Source organism: Artibeus jamaicensis, unplaced genomic scaffold (assembly GCF_021234435.1).
Source record: "Artibeus jamaicensis isolate MK-2021 breed Jamaican fruit bat unplaced genomic scaffold, CSHL_Jam_final contig_464, whole genome shotgun sequence".
In the NCBI taxonomy this organism is placed as follows: Eukaryota; Metazoa; Chordata; class Mammalia; order Chiroptera; family Phyllostomidae; genus Artibeus; species Artibeus jamaicensis.
The window spans coordinates 14,278,494-14,300,383 of NW_026521842.1; the positions used below are offsets into that span (position 1 = coordinate 14,278,494).

At 48.7% G+C, this 21,890-nt stretch overlaps 1 protein-coding gene across 1 annotated transcript in view; it reads right to left on the minus strand.

The window, feature by feature from the left end:
• The window catches only part of HYDIN (HYDIN axonemal central pair apparatus protein), a 339,107-nt gene that overhangs the window by 62,715 nt on the left and 254,502 nt on the right, over positions 1–21,890 (minus strand). The window contains exons 43-54 of the mRNA XM_037154186.2: positions 20,468–20,605; positions 18,464–18,647; positions 15,947–16,088; positions 13,959–14,121; positions 12,232–12,855; positions 10,116–10,340; positions 7,872–8,074; positions 7,469–7,651; positions 6,503–6,622; positions 3,315–3,474; positions 3,038–3,210; positions 1,933–2,131 (exon numbers count right to left, since the gene is read on the minus strand). Of these exons, the coding sequence (XP_037010081.2) occupies positions 1,933–2,131; positions 3,038–3,210; positions 3,315–3,474; positions 6,503–6,622; positions 7,469–7,651; positions 7,872–8,074; positions 10,116–10,340; positions 12,232–12,855; positions 13,959–14,121; positions 15,947–16,088; positions 18,464–18,647; positions 20,468–20,605 (2,514 nt within the window). The remainder of the gene's footprint in view (positions 1–1,932; positions 2,132–3,037; positions 3,211–3,314; positions 3,475–6,502; positions 6,623–7,468; positions 7,652–7,871; positions 8,075–10,115; positions 10,341–12,231; positions 12,856–13,958; positions 14,122–15,946; positions 16,089–18,463; positions 18,648–20,467; positions 20,606–21,890) is intronic.

A 21,890-nucleotide genomic window follows, 5' to 3' on the forward strand; every position in this document is an offset into this window, starting at 1 on the left:
GACATCTGTTCATTCCTTCATCCGACAGACAGATTTACTAAGTGCCTTGTACACTCAGGCCCGTGCTACACACTGGGGATAGGTTGGGGCAGTGGGCTGAATGGGGCCTAAAAAGGTATGTTCACGCCTGAATCCTTGACATCTGTAAATGTGACTTTACTTGAAAAAAGAGTCTTTGCAGATGTAATTAACTTGAAGATCTCAAGATGAGATCATCTTGGATTATGTGGGTGGGCCCTAAATCCAATGACAAGTGTCCTTAATAAGAGACAGAAAAGGAGAGGACTCGCAGAGGAGAGGCTGTGGGAACCTGGAGGCAGAGATTGGAGTGACGCAGCCACCGGTCCCAGGAACAGCTGGAGCTCCCCGAATGTGGAAGAGCCCAGGAAGGGTTTTTGCGTAGGGCCTTCAGATGGAGCATAGCTCTGCAGACCACACTATTTCAGACTTCTGGCCTCCAGAACTGTAAGAGAGTAACTTTCCGTTGTTTTTAAGCCACTCAGTTTGCCCTAGGAAACCAATACAGATTAATAGACAAGTCAGGAGAGATCTTGCCCTAACAGAGTTCACATAAGAAAGTAAAGAAAGAGATTGGGGAGCCCTGGCTGGTATGACTTAGTGGACCGAATGCCAGCCTATGAATCAAAAGGTTGCTGGTTTGATTTCCGGTCAGGGTACATGCCTGGCCTGTGGGCCAGGTCTGCAGTTGAGGGCATGCGAGAGGCAACTAATCGATGTATCTCTCACACATTGATGCTTTTCTACCTCTCTTTTTCCCTCTCTTGAAAAATAAATAAATAAAATCTTAAAAAAAAGGAAAGAAATGGGGTAACATCAGGAAAGAGTAGGTCTTTGAAGGACAGAAGACAGGGCGAATCATTGCACAAACAGGAAATTCCCTTGGTGGGATGACCGAAGGAACTCTGTTGAAGCAGGGCTGTTTAGTGGACCCTAGAGCAGGAGCCAACTCCCCCCAGAGTGTATGGGAAACGCTGAGAGACCGTATGACAGACCATACGGTCAGTGGGTGACCGTATGACAGTGGGTGAGAGCCAGGGTGGAGTGAGATGCAGACACAGAGGCAGGCAGGGCTTCCGAAGCACGTGAGGACCCTGGGCTTTATTCTCACGGCAGCTGGAAGCCAGCAGAGTGTGTTAGGATGGAGAATGGCTAACATTTTCACGATCTCTCTGGACACTTGGGGGGAATGTGAAGAGGGAAACCAGTTAGGAAGCCTCTGCAGAGTCCAGGTGAGAGACAGGCAGGTGGCCTGGGCGAGGGTGGGGGGGCAGTGTAGACAGAGAAGTGCAGGGGCAGAGACACGCTGGGAGACGGAGTTGACAAGACGTGTTGGAGGACTAGGGCGGAGGGGAGGCCGTCAGGAAAAGGGGGAATTGAGGGTGATTCTTAGGTATTTGCGGAGTAGCTGGGTGGAGGGTGACATTTCCTGAGACAGGAATCTGAGGAGTGACTGAGTTTGGGGAGTGAAATCAGGAACCTGATGCTCACCTGGGATAGTAACTTCATTCATTCATTCATTCATTCATTCACTCACTTTCTCATTCACTCTGCATCGACTGAGTTCTCTGTTCTTAGCACTAGGGAACCAGCTATAAACAAGACTGCCTTTAGGGAGCTTACAGTGTGTGCAGAGCAATGTATTGTGGGTCAGGGGTTGTCAGATGGGGACTGGATGGGAGCGTGTAACAGGAAGACCTGGCTTTGTGTGTGTTGGTAGTATGCATGTGTATGGTGTGTATAGTGTATGTCTTGGTAGCATGTGTTGGTAATGTGTGTGGTATGTATAGTGTATATGTTGGTAGTATGTGTGTTGGTAGTATGTGTGTGTGTGGTGTGTATAGTGTATGTGTGTGAGGGAACCCAGTGTGTACACATACTGACGACCAAGTCTAAAGGTGGGAGAAGCCTCACCTCCAACCGAATCGCCTTCTTGACGATGATGGGTTTGGAGGGCTGGAAGTGCAGTTGCAGGCTGTACTCGGCCTTGGCGGGGATGGTGCCCTGCATCATGGACACAGAGAAGTCCTCGCCCAGGTGCTCCAGGCTGGTGATGCGCCAGGCCACGGGCAGGGCCGTGACGTTGCGGAGGACGACTACTTTGGATTCTTTCCTGTATAAACCAAAAGAGATTTTTGTCCATTGATTTATATGGCAGATCAGAAATTGTACTTCTGATTATTTCAGCTATTACTTAGTTCACTAATCTGTATTTATCACAGAATGGGCCTGATGGTATTGATAAAAGAATGCAGGATCCATATTATAACAATATTCTGTCCTGGCATCACCAGAAATAAAAGTTCTTTATTCAGAATCATAGATTCCAGTGAATAAATATCACCATATTTTTGCCATGTGCTCCTGTGTACAGTGCGCAACCACGTTTTTGGTCCAAACTTTCAGGAAAAAAAATCTCTTTTTTAAATTCAATTTTTAATTTATTTACACTTAGATAATTGGTCTTTGTATTATAAAGGAATTTGAACATTTATTTTTGAACATATAGTACAAGATATTTCATGTAACAAATAATTACAAAACACAAGAACAGATACAAGGTATTTCAGGCACTATCCGTATATAATGCACATCCTTTTTTCCTCCTCAAATACTGGGGCAAAAAAGTGCATATTATAAATGGCAAAATATGGTAAGTTCTGGTTTTGGTCTAGCGTTTTCTGTTTGTACTTTAATTTCTAGGCTAAAGATTCTTAACCCTTTAGGGTAGTGGACTGCTCTAAGAATCTGGGAAAAGCTAGTCCTTCTGAGAGAAAAGCAAATATGCACCCACTTTGGCAGCTGACCGTGGGCTGAGGGCCTTGACCCTGCTGGAGTCCAGCCAAGTGAACCCAAGTGCACTCAGCAGGGCTACTACCCACCCCGATTCGCACATGGACAGAAATTTCTCATAACACAGGACTTAGTAAAGCCCTGAGGAAGTCAGGATGAGTTGCTCAGCCTAGAACTAAACATTCTTTAACGTCCATTCCAGTCCTGGTGTCACCGAGAACCTGACCTGTGCAGCAGAAGCCGATCAAAATGCAGTTGCCTGGGCTCCACTTCCAGTTCTGGGCGGACTCCCTGGCAGCTTAATTTGAAGATGGCTGGCTCTGGGTTGTCCTTGATGCAGCAGACAATGCTGTCTTCAAAGACACCAACTGCAGTAGGGTAGGCCCATACAGTCAGCTCCTAGTGGAAGAGGCAAAACGAAGTGCATTTACGCTGAGGATGCCAAGGCCTCAAATTTCCCAAGAAAGCCTTGCCATGGTGGACTGGTTCCCACGAGGCTGTACCTGCTTTTCACTGGGCTTTAGAACCATGTTCACGGGTTCCAGAAAGTAGGTGTTTGCTTTGATATCGTGCTGGAAACAGAAGAACAGCTCCGCGACCATTGGGGAATTGTTCATGATTGTCAGTGTCACCATGTTGCCTGGGAACGTGGAGGACTTGTACCTGGAAATGAACAAAAACTAGGCATAAATTATGGGTGTGCATGTGAGGACTGACTAAGAGCTCAGGTGGAAAAGGAAACTGTGAGGTTCAAGGCAATTCCAAAGGACAGTGCGGTCACACTGCGGCAGTGGCACGGTAGCTGACAGCACAAGCTTTGAAGTTGCAAAGGCTTGCCATGCTGCCCTGCCCCAAACCTTGGCCTCCCCATCTTTAAAATGGGATCATGAATCTCTTAGGATTTCTGTGAACATTAAATGAAACAGTGCATCCAGTGTTCTTAAGACAGCTGCAGGTATTAAATGCCCAACAATGGTAGTGATTATTGCAAAGAATCCTGAGAATTACCAGCTCTACCATTCCCAATGCTTATATTCTCAGAAGAGATGATCATCTGAGCAATTTACTTCATATCTGTCTTAGAGATGACCTCATTCACTGCCTTCTACACCTGCATGGGAAGTTACTGTTCCTCCCTGGATTCGTTTGGCATAGTTCGCTGTCACAAGGCTGTTTCCTGGTACCTTAGGGAGAGAGCCACAGAGTCAAGCATCCTGGGTGCTAAAAGCTGCTCAGTTAATGGTACCAAATAAGAAAGGAACCATGGAAAGCACAAAAAAATGCTGGTAAAGATGCACATCTTCAGATCATAGCATCGGTCAGGAAAGTAAGGTGCCGTAGTACCCACTGGTGCCCAGAAACAGTCTGAAGAGTTTTTTGGAGGCTATGATGGGGGAAGGGAGGGGAGTGCACGGCAGAGACTAAATCAGAGTCAGACAGACAGAGCGCTCTGTGTGACTGACTGCCAAAGGGGTGGTGGCTTTGGTGCCTACACCCTGGCACTGTGCTGAAAGTTTCCTGTGCGCTACCCAGTGCACTTCTCACAAATCTGTGGGGTGGGGGCTACTATTTTCCCACTTTGCAAATTAGCACGCTATGGCTCAGCAAGCTTTAAAAAAATAAATGCCTTACACCTGGTTGCACTGGTCCTTGTTTCTGGGCCGCTGTAACTGTCCTCCTCTTGGACCAGTGCTGTTCGGCCCCAGATGCTGGGTCATTCCAGTGCTGTCTTGAACACAGGCCCCTCTGAATGACCATCTTTCACTCGACTCCCACCCTCAGGCTTCTCTGCACCTCATATCCATCAACCTGACCCACATCTTCACCTTCACTTTCTAGTCAGCAGCACAGAAAACAGAAAGGAGGTATTAAGGAAGAGGAGAAAAAAAGATGGCTCATTAGTTCTGCCAAGTAAGCAGAGAAAAACACCCTCTGTACTTGTCACAGTACATGTGAGACTGAGTGCTGACATGTTGAGTCCTGGGTTCTAGTTTGTGTCTTACCTCCCTGCCTATATAAGAAATCTGTATGTAATGGAAGAGACTAGGATCACTGAAAATGTGTAACCATCAGCCTCATCTGAGCCTTTAATTTTGCCTGGTAACCTTGACCTATTTCTCTAATATTGTCCCTCTCCCACATTCCATAAAAAGGGTTTCACACCTTCTCCATTTCTTACTGTGTTTAATCCCCTCCACTTCCCTCACTGTTGGGGATTTCCTTGCATCATTCACCGTGGAGAAAACAGACAGTTGCATGGGAACCTTCTCACGGTTCCAACCAAACCTGTAAACGTACCAGCACCTAAAGCTATCTCACCTTTGTCCCTCCTCGTATGAGATGATGGTCCCTCTTCCTGGCAAAGGCCAACATCTACACATTCGGTTGTGTTGTCTCAGGGAACTGATGAGCCATACTTTCCCCTTAAACTCGTCTCTCCCTCCCTACTTCCCCTTGGCCTCCAAACATTGTAAGAACAACACTGCATGAACAGCCTTCCCTGGACTCCAAGTCTCCCTCCCATTCTCAACTCTCTCTAACTCCCTTCACAGCCAAGGTTTTCCAGTGAGCTATCTTCACACCCAGCCTTCGTTTTCTCACCTCCTACTGATTTCTCAAGTCTGTTCACCTAGGCTACATTCTCAGAATTTCCCCTGAAAGGGCTCTTGCTAAGGCCCCTAGTGATCTCCATGGTGTTGGACCCTGTGGACACTGAGGTCCTCATCATCTCTACAGCATTCCACTGTGGTCAGTAGCTGATGACACCCTCTTCTTGTGGCTCCACAAAAACACCTTTTTCTGGTTTCCACCAATAGCTCTGGCCCTGTCAATCATCTCCTCTGCCGGCTTTAATTCTTTTTTTTTGGGGGGGGGGACCTGGCCTGCAACCCAGGCATGTGTCCTGACTACAAATCAAACCTTTGATTTGCAGGCCAGCACTTAATCCACTGAGCCACACCAGCGGGGACCTGGCTTCAACTCTTATAAGTAGTCAAATTCTTCAGGGCTCCATTTGTGGTCCTTCTCTCCTTACTATAACGTCTCTTCTTAGGCAATCTCATCCATGCCCATAGCTTTTGTTGTCTTGAAGACAGGCTCCTCTCCTCTGAGAACCAAAACTTTGTAGCCTATTCCCTGCTTTATGTGGCTACTAGGTGTATCTTTCAAGCCTCTCAAACTTAACATATTCCAAAGTGAACTCTTGGTCCTATCCTTCTGCAGCAAAACCTAACCCTCTTCCAGACTTTCCCATCTGGGAAAGTGGCACCCCCACTCATCTGGGTGCTTAGCAGAAACCTGGGGTACAGGAATCCAGTTCTCGCCTCAGCTGGTGTGGCTCAGGGAGTTGGAGTGTCGTCCTGTGGACCAATGGGTCACTGGTTTGAATCTGGGCACATGTCTGGGTTGTGGGTTTGGTGCCAGTCAGGGCGTGTGCAGGAGGCAACCAATAGATATTTCTTCCTTGTGTCAATGTTTCTCTCCTTTTTTCTTGCCCTCCCTTCTTCTCTCTCTAAAATCAATAAGCATGTCCCTGGATGAGGATTAAAAAAGAAAAAGAATCCAGTTCTCCTAATTTGTGGTTTGGGGATTGAGGCAACAGTAATAAAAGCTATGTCCACATAGAAACTCTGCTGGTTCATGAGCCCAACGAAGGGGTCTGAAATCTGCTTTGAGATACCAGAACACTTACTTATCTCTTGATTTTCCACACAGCAGTGGCCCGAAGTAAAACCTCTCCATGCTCATAACATACTTCTTAAAGATGATCTCATCTGCTTTCATGTCTGTCTTCCGGTGAGGGAATACCACTCTGAATACCGGGGAGAAAAAGAAGAGGAGAGGCTGCCTGAAAGGAAGTTCAGTGCCAATGCTTGAGGTTTACACAAACCCAACACTCTATGTTCAGCAAAGTGTCCAGGTGCCTGGAGACGGAATGACTCTTAATTTGAAGACCTTTGTTGAGGCTTCATTCCTGCTCCTTCCCTCCCCCTGGCCCTGACTGAAAATAGTACAGTTTGAACTTGAGAAAAAGATGCCACTCTTGTCTTTAACAATAAAGGGCTGATGATAGAGCTGGATTGAACTTCCTGTTCTTGTGTGCCCAGCAAGAAAAATTCCTAAGAATCCCGATGGAAACCTAGTTTTGGTAGATATTAACTAGTTTCTGAGTTCCTTATCCAATGTGGCTCCTTAGAATTGCAAAAGAGCTCTTCCTGGTGGAAGAGCTGTAAAAAGTCCCTTCCCTGGGGGTGGGGAAGGGGCTTGCCCACTAGATTGCTTTGCCAGGTGCCTTTATGTGGTGTCCAGAGGGCCCAGTGGTGCTGGTAGCTCAGAAAAGAGCTCACCTGTGGAGATTCACATATATAGTCATAATGCAGCCCAAAGAGTCCTACAGTAAATATAAAATCTGTTTAAGTTTGCTTAATAGTTGAGTAAACAAACTAACTTGCCAAATGTGAGCTTTATCTCGGTCTCAGGGTGTCACGTCATTCCTGTGACTCGGCCAGTGTCTGAGACACTGGAGCCCCACACAGGGGGACCAGGGAGGTCACCCCAGTTCCACGTCAGCATTACGGACCACCTTGCTCGAAACAGCGTGGCACGGGGAGCTAACGTGCGTTTGTCAACCTTTACTTTCGAAATGGAAAACACTTACTTTGGGTCTTGGCAGATATAAGGGAAAGTGCAGATGCCACGGCAATACAGCTGGTACTGGCGGCACGTCCCAAGGATCTCGAAGTTAAAGGTCTGGTCGAAATTCCCGAGATCGCTGGCGGAGAACTGCACTCTCAGTGCCACCTCGCCGTTGGGGGGCACAATCCACCGGAAATAATTCAGCCTGCAAATGACCACATGGGCTTCTCAAGCGAGAATGCTTCCTTTGGGCCAAGAGAAGACAGGCTTGCTGCCTGTGTGGGCGCCCCACCCTGCTGGGGTCAGGCATGGAGGTCCATAGGGTCCCCCAGGCAGAAGAGCCCTGTTCCCATCTGCTGCCGTGACAGCTGCACCCTCAAAGCGGTGCCTCAGCCTCTCTCTCCCTGGGCTGCCCGGAGGCCCACCTGATGAATTTCTCCTGGGAGAGCTGCTCAGACAGGTTGTCGGGGTCTAGTTCTGACGGCGAGGCAATGGCTCCCGAAGTTCCTGTAGAAATGCTCTTCCTGTTGCCGGCCACGTGGCGTTTGTCCTTTGGAGTCTCACGAACCTGTTCTAGTTTTTCTTTCAGTTTCTGTTTGCTCCCCTTAGATAAAAGGGTCAGGTCCTCCTGGGTTGCAATGAAAGAGGGGCACAAGGTCTGAAATACTCATCTTACATACATATGAACAGAAGACATGGATGCCTACAACACACCTGCGGTCTGGGGTGACCGTGCGCAGGTTCAGGGTGTTGGTGGCTGCCTAGAGCAGAGTAGGGCCCGGATGCCTACACTAGAGTAGAAGGGAAGCGAGTAGAAGTCTAGAGCTTTCCTTGGTACCCCATTCCCTGAGAAGGAGGCTTAGACCTTAAAGAGAGCTTGATGCTGGCAGGGACTGTGTTCCTGTCTCGCATTTTGTTGTTGTGTTTCTTCGGTATCTGGTAAAGCAGACACAAGGCCCCGGGCTGGATCTGGCCTTCTACCTTGTTTCCACCGGTGGCAGCGACAGCTGTATTTACACAGTCCTAAAATGACACTCGGCCCTCTGAAGGCAACCTCGAGGCTGATGTGGCCCCCGGTGAAAATGAGTTTGACACCCCTGATGTAGGGCCCATACCCCCTCCCAATCACACTTTTTAGAGAGACCAGTTCTGTTTTCTTACAGAATATTCCATATTCTTACAGAATATTCCATAGTCTAAAATTTTCTAACTGTTCTCAGAGTGACACCTAAGTTACTCTTCTAATTCCCTGTATTTCCCATAAACTGAAAATTAGGCTTGAAAGCTTGGTTAGACTTATAGAGGATGCTGTGTATAACACGCCCCACTACAATGGGGGATAAAGAGTGTTGGGCTGGCCCATGACTGCAGACACAAAGTGTGCTCGTGTGACTGAAGTGGTGCCTGCAGGGCGTGGCCATGCTGAAGCAGCTCCTCCCCTCTCAGCCAGCTGGCCACCTGCGGATGACGCTCCAGCTCGAGTTAGTGTCTTGTTCCCCAACAAACCGCTGCTTTTTCCATCCATTGGCGCTCCTTATTACTTGCGACCCACAAGGGATAAGAGAATAATATTTTTCTAATTCTACCATTCTTTCTATAATTTCAGCTGTCATTCTTCTCAGACTAAGAGCTTTCCTTCATCAATTGGGATAAACTAGAATTGCTCCTAAAATGGTTCGAGAAAAAAAAAGAATGCTTATCTCTTTCCTGGTAATGGTCAATTTTCAGAAAAGAGTAACAGTCACCTCTGACGTTGGAATTTTTTCCTTTTTTATCTTTTTCATTTGGGCTCTGCTCTAGTAAGGTGTGCCCACAAAGGCAGCTCACTGAGACACTGGTTTCCTGCTTGCTCATACACTGAAGGCTGGGCCATTCTTTGTCACCTAATTGAGCTGCAGGCAGCATCTGTAGGTGATTTTATTTGCTACTGATTTTATTTATTCTTTGCTGATGTGCATGATTTGTAGGTGGCCGTGTGGAGAGATTCAAATTTTGGGCCACCATATTCTTCTGGGAATAAAAAGCCCCTCTATAATTTTTAATCTACTTTTCTTTTGTAATTTATTCTAGTAATTGTCTGTATGTTTTCTTCTACTTTTACATCATTTCATTTTAATTGCTTACATTTTTAATGCAGCTGGAATTGATTTTACTGCATTGGGTCAAGGGAAGAGACACAAAGGGACTACCTAAGTACCCAATGTTCCCGTCATAATTTCTTCCACAGTCTGGCCTTCCTCTCGAGGTGTGTGTTCCCTCAATCTGTGTCTGCTGACTCTTGTGTGTTCTCATGCACTGTGTACATTACTCAACTTCACACATACATTGTACTAGCTTTTCAGAAGAGCTAGTTTTGCTTATTTTTTTCTTGCAGATGAGCTTCACAGTAATTTGACAAGTTCTCTAGACCTTTCCCATGGGGACTGGTAAAGGTGGGAGATGAGAAGCGGTCACTTCCGGTTTCCTCTTGGGAAGTAGGAAAAGTCGGAGCTGGGGAAGGTGCTGCCTGGGGAGGCTGGCGCAGGCAGGACCCCCAGCGCGGGGAGGGGAAGCACCTGAGCGAGCATGACACGCAGCACCACACTCAATTTTCAGCCACGTGGAGGGAGACGCTCTCCCCCACCTATCTGACGTCCCACTAAAGCCAGGACAAGCTGCGCACTCTTTACCTTCAGAGAGCTCACAGTGGTGGTGTTCGAAAGATCTTCTTCTGACTCGTCTCTTCTGTCCTCCAGCAGGGAGACCTCTTCGGATGGTGGGGTCACAAACACAAAATGCTCCAGGGTTTCCGTTAAGGCCAAGGGCAGCCGCTTCACAGGGTAGGAGATGACTGAGAATAAGACAGGAGGCGGGATGGGCAGTCCAGAGGAACCCAGGCCCAAGGCGTCTAGGATCTAAAGGAGAAAGGCCACTGTCAGTTTCCTTCGACCTCCTCCCAGCAAGCACAGGGTGGCGCAGACCTCCCGCCTTTCCCTCCGAGTTCTCAGCAGATGCCACTGCAGTGGGCAAGTGTCAGGGGAGGGTGTGAAGGGCCTCTGACGCAGCTCCACGCCCCCATACTGGGCATTTGTCACTCTGTTGTTGACTATTTGATTAACGCTGCAAATGGACTGCACACTGCATTAGGACAGGAACCAGATCAACAAAGCCCATAGCCTAGCACACAGTAGGCACTCGATAGATTTCTGTTTAAAGAGAGCAGCTGTTAAGATTCTGATATCTATAGTTATTCTATTTTCAGATTCCAAGTTAATTTTTCTTTTATCTTTAAATGTGCTTTCCTTCAAAGGTAAAAGAAATTTAGGATTGCAGCAAGTTAAACACAGCAAAGGAAAAAAAGCAAAGGTTTTGGGAACAGCTTAAGGGATGGGAATGAAGAGAGAAGTCAAAAAGAAACTTGAGAGAATTTATTCCTACTTTATTCTCCCATTCTGATCTGACATAGAATGAACGAGTGTGCTCCAGAGCAGAGGGCTTGAAAACTTGGTAGCAACTTCCTTCTCAGCCCATAGAACCCTCAGAACAGGATGCTAAGTGTTGTTATGGCAACAGTACAGTACATGTCCTAGCCCACCCGAGTGTCCATTCTGTGGATCGAATGGGCTATTAGGCCTCGCAGGTAACTCCCTTCCTGTAACCCCACATTTCTAAGCCAGTAGGCCAGGCAGGGAAAGAGATGCCCTGACTAATGTGTAACTGCAGCCAGCTCCCGGGATTCAGAAAGTCTGGGAGGAAAGGGATGAATAAGTTCATCGAGCCAGGGGTTCTTTAAGTGACAGTCTAACCTGCCTATGGCTCGGAAGGTGGAGAGTATGAAACAAGACAAAAAGATACAAACCAAGATGAGATGTCCTTTAAAATAAAAACTTTCCGGAAAAAAAAAAACCCCAAAACAAAACAGGACAATTCCTTACCTCAGGCTGCCCTGAGGCACAAACGTAAAAGGGCAGAGTTGGTGTCATGTGTCCTGGGGGGGGGGTGGTCTTCGGCCCCTGCAGCCCACCTGCACCACAGGGGAAGGCTCCGCATGGCCAGGCCACATCGGGCCGCTCTCCTGCATCACCCTGATCCTCTCAGCTAACCCTCCCTGCTCGGTATCCCTCATAGGCTCTTTCTCTGCTTCTTAAGGTTGAATCTAGTTTTTGATAAACTAAACCAGAGATCAGCAAACTGCCCCTTGGTCAAATCTGGCCTGCTGTTTTTGGAAAGAAAACATAGCCATGACCATTCTTTTGCATATTGTTGGCAGTTGCCACAGAGAATGTATAATCTGCAGCCTAAAACGTTTGCTTTCTGGTGTTTTATGGAAAAAGCTTGTCCTTGGACGAAAAGCTATCATAACCACCCCCTGCAAACCACCGCCAAAGGTGGCTTTAGGCTATGCAAAACCTTTTGTCTTTAGGGACATGAGAGTGAACCAATGGCATAGTTTATTACCGAGGGGGCCTGTGGGAAAATGTTTTAGCGTGGCTGAGCCTCTTGCTTTACCCTGAAGTATACCGGCCTTGCCAGCGGGCAGCACCGTACCGTCAATATTGAAAACCAGCCCTCCAAGTGGCTTTTTATGAGGTTAGATGCAATAATTTGGGTCTGTGGAACTGTCTATGGATTTTCACCAAGCACAAAAAGGCTCTTTTAGCCATTCATGTCTTGTCCAAGGGCACCCCAGAGGTTAATGGAGTTAAGGGGATGCAGATTTTAGGCAGAAGGAAACCCCTCCATGACCACGAGCACAATTCCTGCTCACTGGTTCCTTACACCCCTGCCCCGCAGAAGGGTACGCACCTGATCCACTTTGGGAAGCCTGTCATTCTCCAGGGCCTGCTTCCAGCTGGAGCCTTCCAAGTCGGGCGTGTGGATATTTATGAACGGCACCCCCAGATCCCTCTTTCCTTCGTGGTCCTCCTCCCTGTCCCCCTCTCCTCCAGGGCTCTGTTCCTCCAGTGCCCGGAGCTTCTCCAGGCGCTCCCTCTCGGCCTTCTCCCGCTCCAGGCGCTCCCTCTCGGCTCGCTCCTTCTCTGCACGCTCCCTCTCCCGGTCCTTGCGGCCTCTGCGCCCTGTGGATGGAGCCTGGCGCTGGTCGTTGGGCTCGTGGGCCAGGTCGTCAGCTCCAGTGTGATGCACTTGAACTCCTTGCTTCCGGTCCCAGTAAGTGAGGATATTCTGGATATCCTTCAAAGTCAACTCGTAGATCTTAAACTTTTGGGCCAAAGGTTTGTCAGCATCCTTCAGGAGGTCCACTTCACTGTCCTCTTGCTCCTGGACAAGAGGGAGCCCCAGGACATTATCTGTGAATTGGTTCTTTCTCTTCTTGGTTAGTTCTTCCTTCTCAGACATTACTGGCTCTTTCTCAGATACTTTTCTTTCTACTGAGTCGATCTTGACATCAAGTTTGGAAAAAGCAAGAGCCTAGAAGGCAAAACAAATAAAATATGCTTAAAACAGTTCTTTAAGGGAGAGTAAATTACATAAAAAAGAGCAAGAGGACATTTTGTTTTGTACAAAGCCCTCACAGGACTCCAGGACTCATGTCTAGGGTGGTGCCTGCAGATCACTGGGGGGACCTTTATCAAAATGCCCATCCTGTGGCCCTTCCTCGTTATAGGTCTGGATGGGGCCAGATCTGTAAATACTGAAAAAGGTACACAGCGACTTTGCTGTGAGCTCCTGTTTGAGAGCTGCATTCTGCAGGATCCACAGGGAAAGATCACTGAACATGGTCCCTCTACACCTGTTTTCAGGGGCTTGGGAGAGGACAGAGGGCATTGTGGTCGCTGTGTCTTGCTCCCCTACCAGGACCAGACTGCACCTTGTCTGGCAGTCTGGCTTTAGCTTCATTCTCAGAACTCACAGTGTGGAAAAGGCCACCGTGTACACCAGACAGCTGCACCCCTTCAGCTATGACAGCCCCCCCCCCCCCCCCCCCCCGGGTGCTGCTCTGGCTGTTCTGCCCCTTCTCCATCTCTGTGGACAGGGATGTTATCCCTAAACTTGGCAGGTCGATACACTGGTTGGTACCTGTCTGCAAGGACAAGCTAATGCTGAGAGTCTTCCCTGACTGCTGTCAAGGATAAGCTGCTGGTTGAACACGGGGGCTTCATTAACTTTGTAGCTTACTGGAGGCAAATCTACCACCAGCCTATTTGGCACCATCTGGGGGACTGCAGAGGGCAGTGGAAAGAGCAAGGGCTGTGGTCAGACATAACTAGGTGAAATCCTGGAACTGCGACTTCATCTCTCTAAGCCTCGGACAAGGTTCCTGTCTTTGTCTAACAGGGTCGATGGGATGCCAAAAATGACGGGATTACACAAAGCACAGGCCCAATAGTTAGCACACAATTGGTGTCCACCAGATGTCAGTCCCTGTCCTCCTACTTTCTGCTCCATCATAAAATCTGACTAGTACTATTAGGTCAATTGTCTGGAGGGGAAGGTGCTAGACTGAAGGCGTGGTTACAACGGCTGAGCCCTCTGCTTTTGCCTCTTGGTAAAAAGCAAGTGAAGGTTGCTACCTGCCGGCTTGATGTCTGGGATTTCTTCAGAGGCGGGTCCTCCTTTGCTGCTCCTTGCTTTGGTTTTCTAAACTTCTTTTTTTGTTCATCTTCTTCTTTTTGCCGCTCAAGCTCCTGTTGTAGCTTCTTTTCTTGCATCTCCCTTGCCAATCTCTCCAACTCCCTTTATTAAACCAGGCAGAAAAAGTGAGTTGAGAGGCCTGCTGCCCGAGCCCCTCCCTGCCTGGTTGGGAGACACAGAGCAGAGCTTTGGGCACAAAAAGGAACAAAAGAAAGCTGGGTACCTGGGAAGGAAGGAAGGAAGGAAGGAGGGAAGGAAGGAAGGAAGGAAGGAAGGAAGGGGAAGGTGGCTCACATCTATCTTTGAATGGTCTTTCAGTAAAACTGATGAACTGAAGCTCAACTAAGAGTTCTCAATTAATCTGTATTTCTACTCCAAACGGGTTTCCAAGGAGAGCAAGTCCAAAGCTGAAAATAAGCTTGATGCTGGCACACTTTAAAAACAGCTTTCAAAGACCGTTCCGATATCAGTACGGAGGAGGCCCAGCTTCCTACACTGGTGTTTGATGGTCAGACAACAAGACATGATGTTTTTAACAGCAGTCCCTCCCATGGCTAGCTTGGAACCATGGTGCTGGATCTGAGAGCCACAGTCCTCTCCTCCTCTCTCTTTCCTTCCCTTCCTGCTATGGATTCAGCTGGGCCTGCCCTGCTGCTAATGGCGGCCAGGGCACCAAGGCTGGGCATCTCTGAAGACACAAAACCCATCTATTTTCCTCTCCAGGAATCCCCAGCTGTCCCCTGTTGCTGCGACACTCCGCCCACTGAAGCTGACTCATCATCACTTCACTGCTCCGAGTGCGAGTGCGAGTGCGAGTGCGTGTTGGGGGAGCCCACACAAGCCACTGCGGGGCTTTGAAGATCAGATTTGCATTTTCTAAGTCCACCATGAGACGCATGCCTGGGAGCCTCGACCTGGATGAGAACAAAGAGATTCCTTTGAAATCCTAAAGCCAGGCTTTTCATACCTCTGGAGGACTGGGCACTTTGCAATGGGCCAAGCAGGAGAAGAACTGAGGGTATACTGCAGGGGCGGAGAGGTCATAAAAGCTCTTTGGGATCAGTGGGAGGGAGTCTAGAGATACAAGAAGGAAGAAGGAGGCTAAACTGTAGGCAGGTATCTTGGCTCTGCCCTGCCCAATGTTGGAATCCTACAGAGGAGTAGGAAATAGAACCCCTCCTCCCCCATCGCATTTGAAAGCAACAAGGACGTAAGTCCCACTGCCACTGTATCTGAGAGCCTGAGATAGCAGCCCTGGGAACTCCTGGGCCCTGGGTGGTGTGGAGGGGATATCCAGTCATTCCTGTTTGGTCCCAGTGATGGGCCTAGAAGGTAGCCAACAGCGTTGGCTTGGGAGCTGGCTCAAGGGCTCTGGTGAACTGCTGAGGCCGAGAATCAAGTCGGAGAAGCAGCCAGACCTCAGGGGATGGACAGCACCACCCAAGGCCGAGGTGGTGGCCAGGGAAGGAGGAAAAATGGCTGAGTTCTGGGGAACAACCACCATACCCTTGTGAAGAGTGTGGCCCCTGGGTGGACACTTGAACACAGAGGTAGAAGAGCCACACCTAGGGGACAGATGTCAGGGGGAGCCGGTGGAAGCTCCAGGATAGCACTGGGGCCCAAAGTCCCTCTTCCATTATATTGCATAGTCCTTCCCCTCGTCCCAAACGGCCTTCAGAGAGAAGGAAGGAGAGGAGAACTGGGGAAACCCTGAGAGGCTGCAGCAACCAGCGCCCTGGATGGACAAGATGTTTTCCTGCTCTCAGCTGGCCATCCCGGGTCTCCCGTGGCCATGGCTGCCACCCTGGAGGGGGACCCTGATCTCCAGGATGGGCTGTGTGCCCAGCGGAAGTTGCTCCTGAGAAAACTGCTTCTGCTTGTTCGTATCTGTTACTTTCTGTATCTGGAGCTAGCCCCCGATTCCAACCTTTTCTTCCTCTCCCAGAGGGCCTGCTGAATCTCCCGATTGAACGTGAGTTTCTCCTCCTCTGTCAAGGCATCATATTCTTCCTCGTCCATGTTTTGGAGACGCTGCTTCTCTTTCTCAAGCGCTTCCCTGTGTTTTTGCTCTATGGGGGAACAGAGACAGGAAGGTGAGGGGGGCCACTCACTAGGTCTGGCTGGGGGCCTCTGTGGCTTGGCTCTGCTCTGAACAGCCTGCCTGCACCGGGTCTGCGCCGGGGAGGGGTGGCTGGTGTGGCAGCAGCACCCCCATCTGCGGTGGGACGTCTTTCATCCACACAGGTCCACCACTAGCCTCCATCTGTGGCAGGCTGAATCGTGGCCCCAGTATGCCCATGTCCGAATCCCAGTGCTTGTGAATATGTTACCATATGTGGCAGAAAGGATTTTGCAGATGTGATGAAGTTAAGGACCTTGAGTTGGAGAGATTTTCTTGGATTATCTGAGTGGCCCCAATATAACCTCCAAGAGTCAGAGGTGGTGACATGTGATGGAGCAGAGGAAGGGAAGATGGGAGAACAGCAGCCAACGCCAGAGGGAGGGAGGGTGGGGGCCACCAGCCGAGGAGGCAGGAGGCCCCCAGAAAGTGGAAAAGGGAAGGGCAGGGGTTTGCCACGAGAGCCTCCACAGGAATGCGGCCCTGCCGATGCCTCGATTTTAGGACTTCGGACCTCTGGAACCGGAAGACACTACGTCTGCATTGTTTCAAGTCACCACGTCTGTGGTGCTGTGTCACAGTGGCGACAGGAAACATTCCACTGCGGACTTGACCTGCTGTGAGTGTCTGCCACCAGAGAGCTCAGGGTGACAGAACTCAGGGGTCGTCTTGCACATGCCGCAGATTCCAGGCCCCGAAGTGCGGTTCACACTCAGCACAAAGGCACTCGCTTCCCCTTCACACCTCACCCACACACAGCATTCTCACCTCACGTTCTCGTCTTAGCTTTGGGCTCAGAGACCTGCACCGAGTCCTCTCCCCAACATTCATGGAGGGAAAGTAACAGATACGAACGAGAATCCTCCTTCCTGGGGCTGCTGTGGGATCGAAGGAATAAGCAATCGTGGGAAGCCCAGTGCCTGGCACATCCACAAATGATCAATAAAAATCAGATTTTAATGCAGTAATATTGTTACTGCACACTCTCTCCAGGCTTTTTCAAAATGCAGATGATTCAGGGGAGATGAGCCCATCTGCAACTGTGAAAAACTTCAATCCACAGATAATTGAGAAAAATGAAAAGAGATGCTTTCTTTCAAGTTGATCATTCTGGCGAATGGAGCTTATTGGAAAATCAGGAACCTGGAGGCTGAACTACTGCTGGAAACACTGCTGGGACATTCTTCCTGGTGACTTTTGTCTGGGCGAGGATATAAGGAAACAGCCTTTGAGTTCTGTTTAAGAACTAAGAGAGCTCCGTGTTTGTAAGTATCCCCTTTGCTGGAAAAGCATTACGATTTGGGTAGCTTGCTCTAGAAGAGAGGGGTGAGGCCAAGTGAGGAGGGGTAGCGATGTGGACGGGGGTCAGAATGAGGCTGTGCCACCGGGGGACAGTGCCACCTTCTCTCTTGGGGGCCAAAATTTGCTAGGTCTACTTCTGACTAAACTGGGAATTTATTATTTAATAATACTCTATGTGCATCTATGTTTCAAATCAGTGAAAAAATTTTCCAGGCCACTGGTGTAATGACAGGGGGGTGGGAGGGGGAGCAAAGGCCTTAGAATTACACCGACTTTACAGAGTTACAGAGAATAAGTAGCATAGATGGTAGGTGGAAAATAGGAGGGAGGGTAAGAACCGTATAGGAAATGCAGAAGCCAGAGAACTTATGACCCATGCACATGAACTAAAGGCAGGGAATGCAGGTGGGAGGGGGTGTGCAGGCTGGAGGGGAGTGACAGGGGGAAAATGGGACAACTGTAATAGCATAATCAATAAAATATATTTAAAAAAATAAACTGCATAGAAGGTCTGCCACAGTATACAGAGGGTTAAAACGCAGAAGTTGTTTTTGAAAAGTTTAGCAACATCTCTAGTTTTACAGGGAATTACCAGTTGGCTTGAACAAAACCAACAAGCCCATCTGCCACCTGGCTCAAGCTGGGAGTGGTGATGTGTGCCCCTCGGGTCAGCTATAATTCCAGAGGTGACTGTGAACCTGAGATACTGGGGGAAAGAGAAATGTGTCTGCTGCCAAGAAGAGGTAGGCTCACCCTTCGTTCTGCGATCTCTCAGCAGGACCCTCCTGTCTCAGTTCCCTCACATGCAAAGCAGAAGAAAATGTGAACTCTTAGCTACTGCCCAGGACAGAGGTGGGGCACTGAGGAGACGGTAGAGGTAACAGTGTCACTGAAGGTAATGGTTGGCTTCGCTGCCAACGGGTTACCATGGCAGTGAAGCATTATTAAAGGGTAAAAGCCACGTTGAAAGGAAAGACCTGGTAGGGCCTGTGCAGGACAGTCCAGGAGGGTATGGGACCTTGCCTTCTTGCTCCTTTTTGGCTTTCTCCTGGGCCTTCATGGCTGCGTACTCCTGGGCAATGTTGAGAACGTAGATGTGGTCCCGGCTGCCAATGGCCTTCAGGAGGCAGAGGAGGGCAGCAGCCCCGTTCCGAGCAAAGAGTGTCTCGAGGCCATCAAACACCACCCCTTGGTAGCAGTCACTCAGCTGAAACCAGAGAGAGCAAAGACAGTCACCATGGCCACGGGACCATCTGTTCGCTCTACAGCGCCTTGCTCTATTGTTGGTGCTCTTCCCGGAGCTGCAACTGGTTCCACAGACCTACTGAGCCCCCATGAAAATACCATTAAACTGCCTGCTCAATTCAAGGTGTTGTTATAAAGGAGAAAAATCAAAATATTTGGTCGGTCATGGAAGATTTACTTTCCCTTTATAGAAATAATGAAAACGAACTAAATGTTAAGAGTGAGGGTTTGGGAAGATGCAGGAGATACAGGGCAGAAAGAGGCAAAGGACAGATGCCCTCATGTTCAGGGTGATAGGCGGCAAGGACGAAGTACCAGAGGGGACATTTCTGTCTTTCTTAGTGGCATCCCTGCCTCGAAGTACAATGATTCTGAAACACCAGCCACTGAAGAACAGACTCTGTTGCGTTGCGCTGTCCCTTGGAGTGTGGTACAGACTGGCCACCACGGGCGGCTGGCCAGTGCAATGTTATTTTCATCCGGGTTCCCGAAATACCTGTGCACTGACTGGGCCACCTTGCTCAGATCAGTGGCGAATGGTGGTGCCTTTAAGGCAGTAGCAGTCCAAACTTTATATAAGTCATTTCCGGTGATGACATTCCTCCTCCCTGGGAACCTCAAGTCCAATCTTATTATATTAAATATGCAATTAATATTGTGTCCCAGTTCGCAAAAGCCAAAACAAACACAGCTGTGGGACCTGCTGGGCAGTTCAGCTCCCTGTAAACCACGGGCAGCCAACAGGCTTAGCTGGTGCCCTCCCAGACCCTGCTGGTCTTTTCCGTGACTGTGTAACCCACACAGATTCTAAAAAATGGAAGCAGTTACTGAGTTTCTGACTTTAAAAGCAATATGTCATCGTAAAATAATTCAGGAACGAAGACTAAAAACCTGTAATTATCTAAAGACAACTAGAGTTTACATGTGTTTTGAGTTTGTATTATGGGTATGATATGCATTTATAAACTTTTTATAGAAGTGTAATTGTGCTTTATGCACTATTTCATAATCTGCTTTTCTTGTTTAGTGTTTCAGTTACAGTGGACATGCAATATTATTTTTATTCATTTCAGGTGTGCGGCACAGTGGTTAGACATTTATATACTTTACGAAGGGCTCTCCCTGTAATTGCCGTGCCCACCTGGCACCGTGCCTGGCCGTTCCAACATTACGGACTGTATTTCCCGTGCTGTGCTTCTCATCCCCGTGACTGTTTTGTAACTGCCAGTCTGTGCTTCTTAATTCCTTCCCCTCTCTCCCCCAGCCCACAACTGCCCTCCCCCAGGCAACCATCAGTTTGCTTTCTATTTCTGTGAGTCTGTTTTGTTTGGTTTGTGTATTTAGTTCTTTAGACCCACATATAAGTGAAATCATATGGCACATAATCTTTTCTCACTTAATGACATATTAAAACATTTTTTTACTGCAATTAAGATGTCTTCAAACTCTAACTCGTAATGGCTCCACCTTATAGTTTTAAAAACACCCCCGTAGTCTGTGCCGTGACTCTGTTTTTGTTTTTTTGTTTTGAATGCCTGACCTCTGCTTGCTGGCCCTTTAAGGTGAGTAGCTTCCGGCAGCAGACTGAGCCAGGGTGCGGGGAGGGGACGGACACAGGCTGTCACAAGGAGGACCAAATGACTGCTGAGGGTGAGGAAACCCGTCTTTCCTCCCCAAGGCCCCTGGGTTCCTGGCCACTGTGGGTGGGGAACGGCTCAGAGCCCCAGCACAGTGGGGGAAGGCGTGTGAGCCCTACAACTCATGGGGATGGTGTGGACGCACCTGTATACGTTCGGACAGGATCTGGGTGAGTAGGTCCTCAGGCAGCACACAGCTCAGGAGCCCTGTGTCCCCTCCGACACTGAGGCTGACACTGAGCCTGTGCGGCGCTGGCCCCAAGAGGAGGGGACTGGAGGAGACCTTAGTGGGAGAAGGACCAGGAGTTAGAATCCGGCTTGGTTCCCCAACAGCTCCTACACATACAAGCCATGTGACCTCAGGAAAACCATACACTCTGGGCCCCATTTCCCCATCTGTAAAATGGGGGCTGCAGTATAAAATGGAATAGTTCTGTCTTTCTTAAAGAATTGCTATAAGCTTCAAGAGGGGACACTGTGCAAGGTGCTTTGGGTATATACTGAACAATACCCGTTTGCTCATTCATTCAACAAGTATTCATTGAGCACCTACTATGCACCAGGGTCCCCTCTAGTGCTGGGGACACAACAACACACAAGTTTCGCAATGTTGCTGCCAGTGTGGTCCTTACATTCAAGGGGGGAGACAGAAGAGGGACAGACGAATATGCAAACCAATAATACAATCTCAGACAGTAATGAGTGTCAGGGAGAACATGTCCAGGGGAGGGCACAAAGAGCAAAGACAGAGCTGGACAATGGCTATTTAAAAAGGGTTGTCGCAAAAATAAAAAGAAAGGGTTGTCACATTACCTTCCTAAGGGGAAAGAATGAGGCAGAGTCCTGACAGAAGAGTCTTTCTGAGGGGCGAGAGCAAGCTCCCACAACACACGTGGACTTGTGGGTATTTGGGGAGCACGTGGGAGCCCAGTGTGATGGGAACTGAGTGAGCATCGGGAAGGCCGGTCGGGCTTTAAGTCAAAGACCCGGTCAGGCCAGAATATGTGGGCTTGTCAGCCACAGTGAGGAATCTAGGTTTTACTCCAAGTGTTACAGGCAGTTGTTGGCATGTTTTAGGCAGTCCAAGGATGGGACTCTGGTTTTTTTGAGAGAGCATTCTACCTGCAGCACGAGGTAGCAAGAGTGGAAGCAGGAAGACTAGCGAGTAGGCGTCTCAGTGGTCGAGGCAGGAAATGATGGCAGCAGGGTCTGGGTGGGCGTGAGGGTGGTGAGGTGTAGCTGGTAAGGGATGGATTTAGGAAGCACAGCCAATAGGATTTGAGGGGGGAGGTGAAAGGAGAGGCATGGGGAACGACTCCTTAAGTTTTGAACTGAGCAAACCGAGAAAGGGTGAAGTTATTTAAGAAAGGAAAGATGGAGGAAAGAACAACATTTTGTATGGTTTTGTTTTTGTGGGGCGGGAGCAAAACCACTTTTTGGACATCTAAATTTTGAAATGTCTCTAAGCCATTTGATAGAGATATTGAATGTCATTTGGGTAAATGAACCTAAGCTTGGGGAGAAACTAGGGCTGGAGATACAAATTTGAGGGTTATAAGCATAATGAG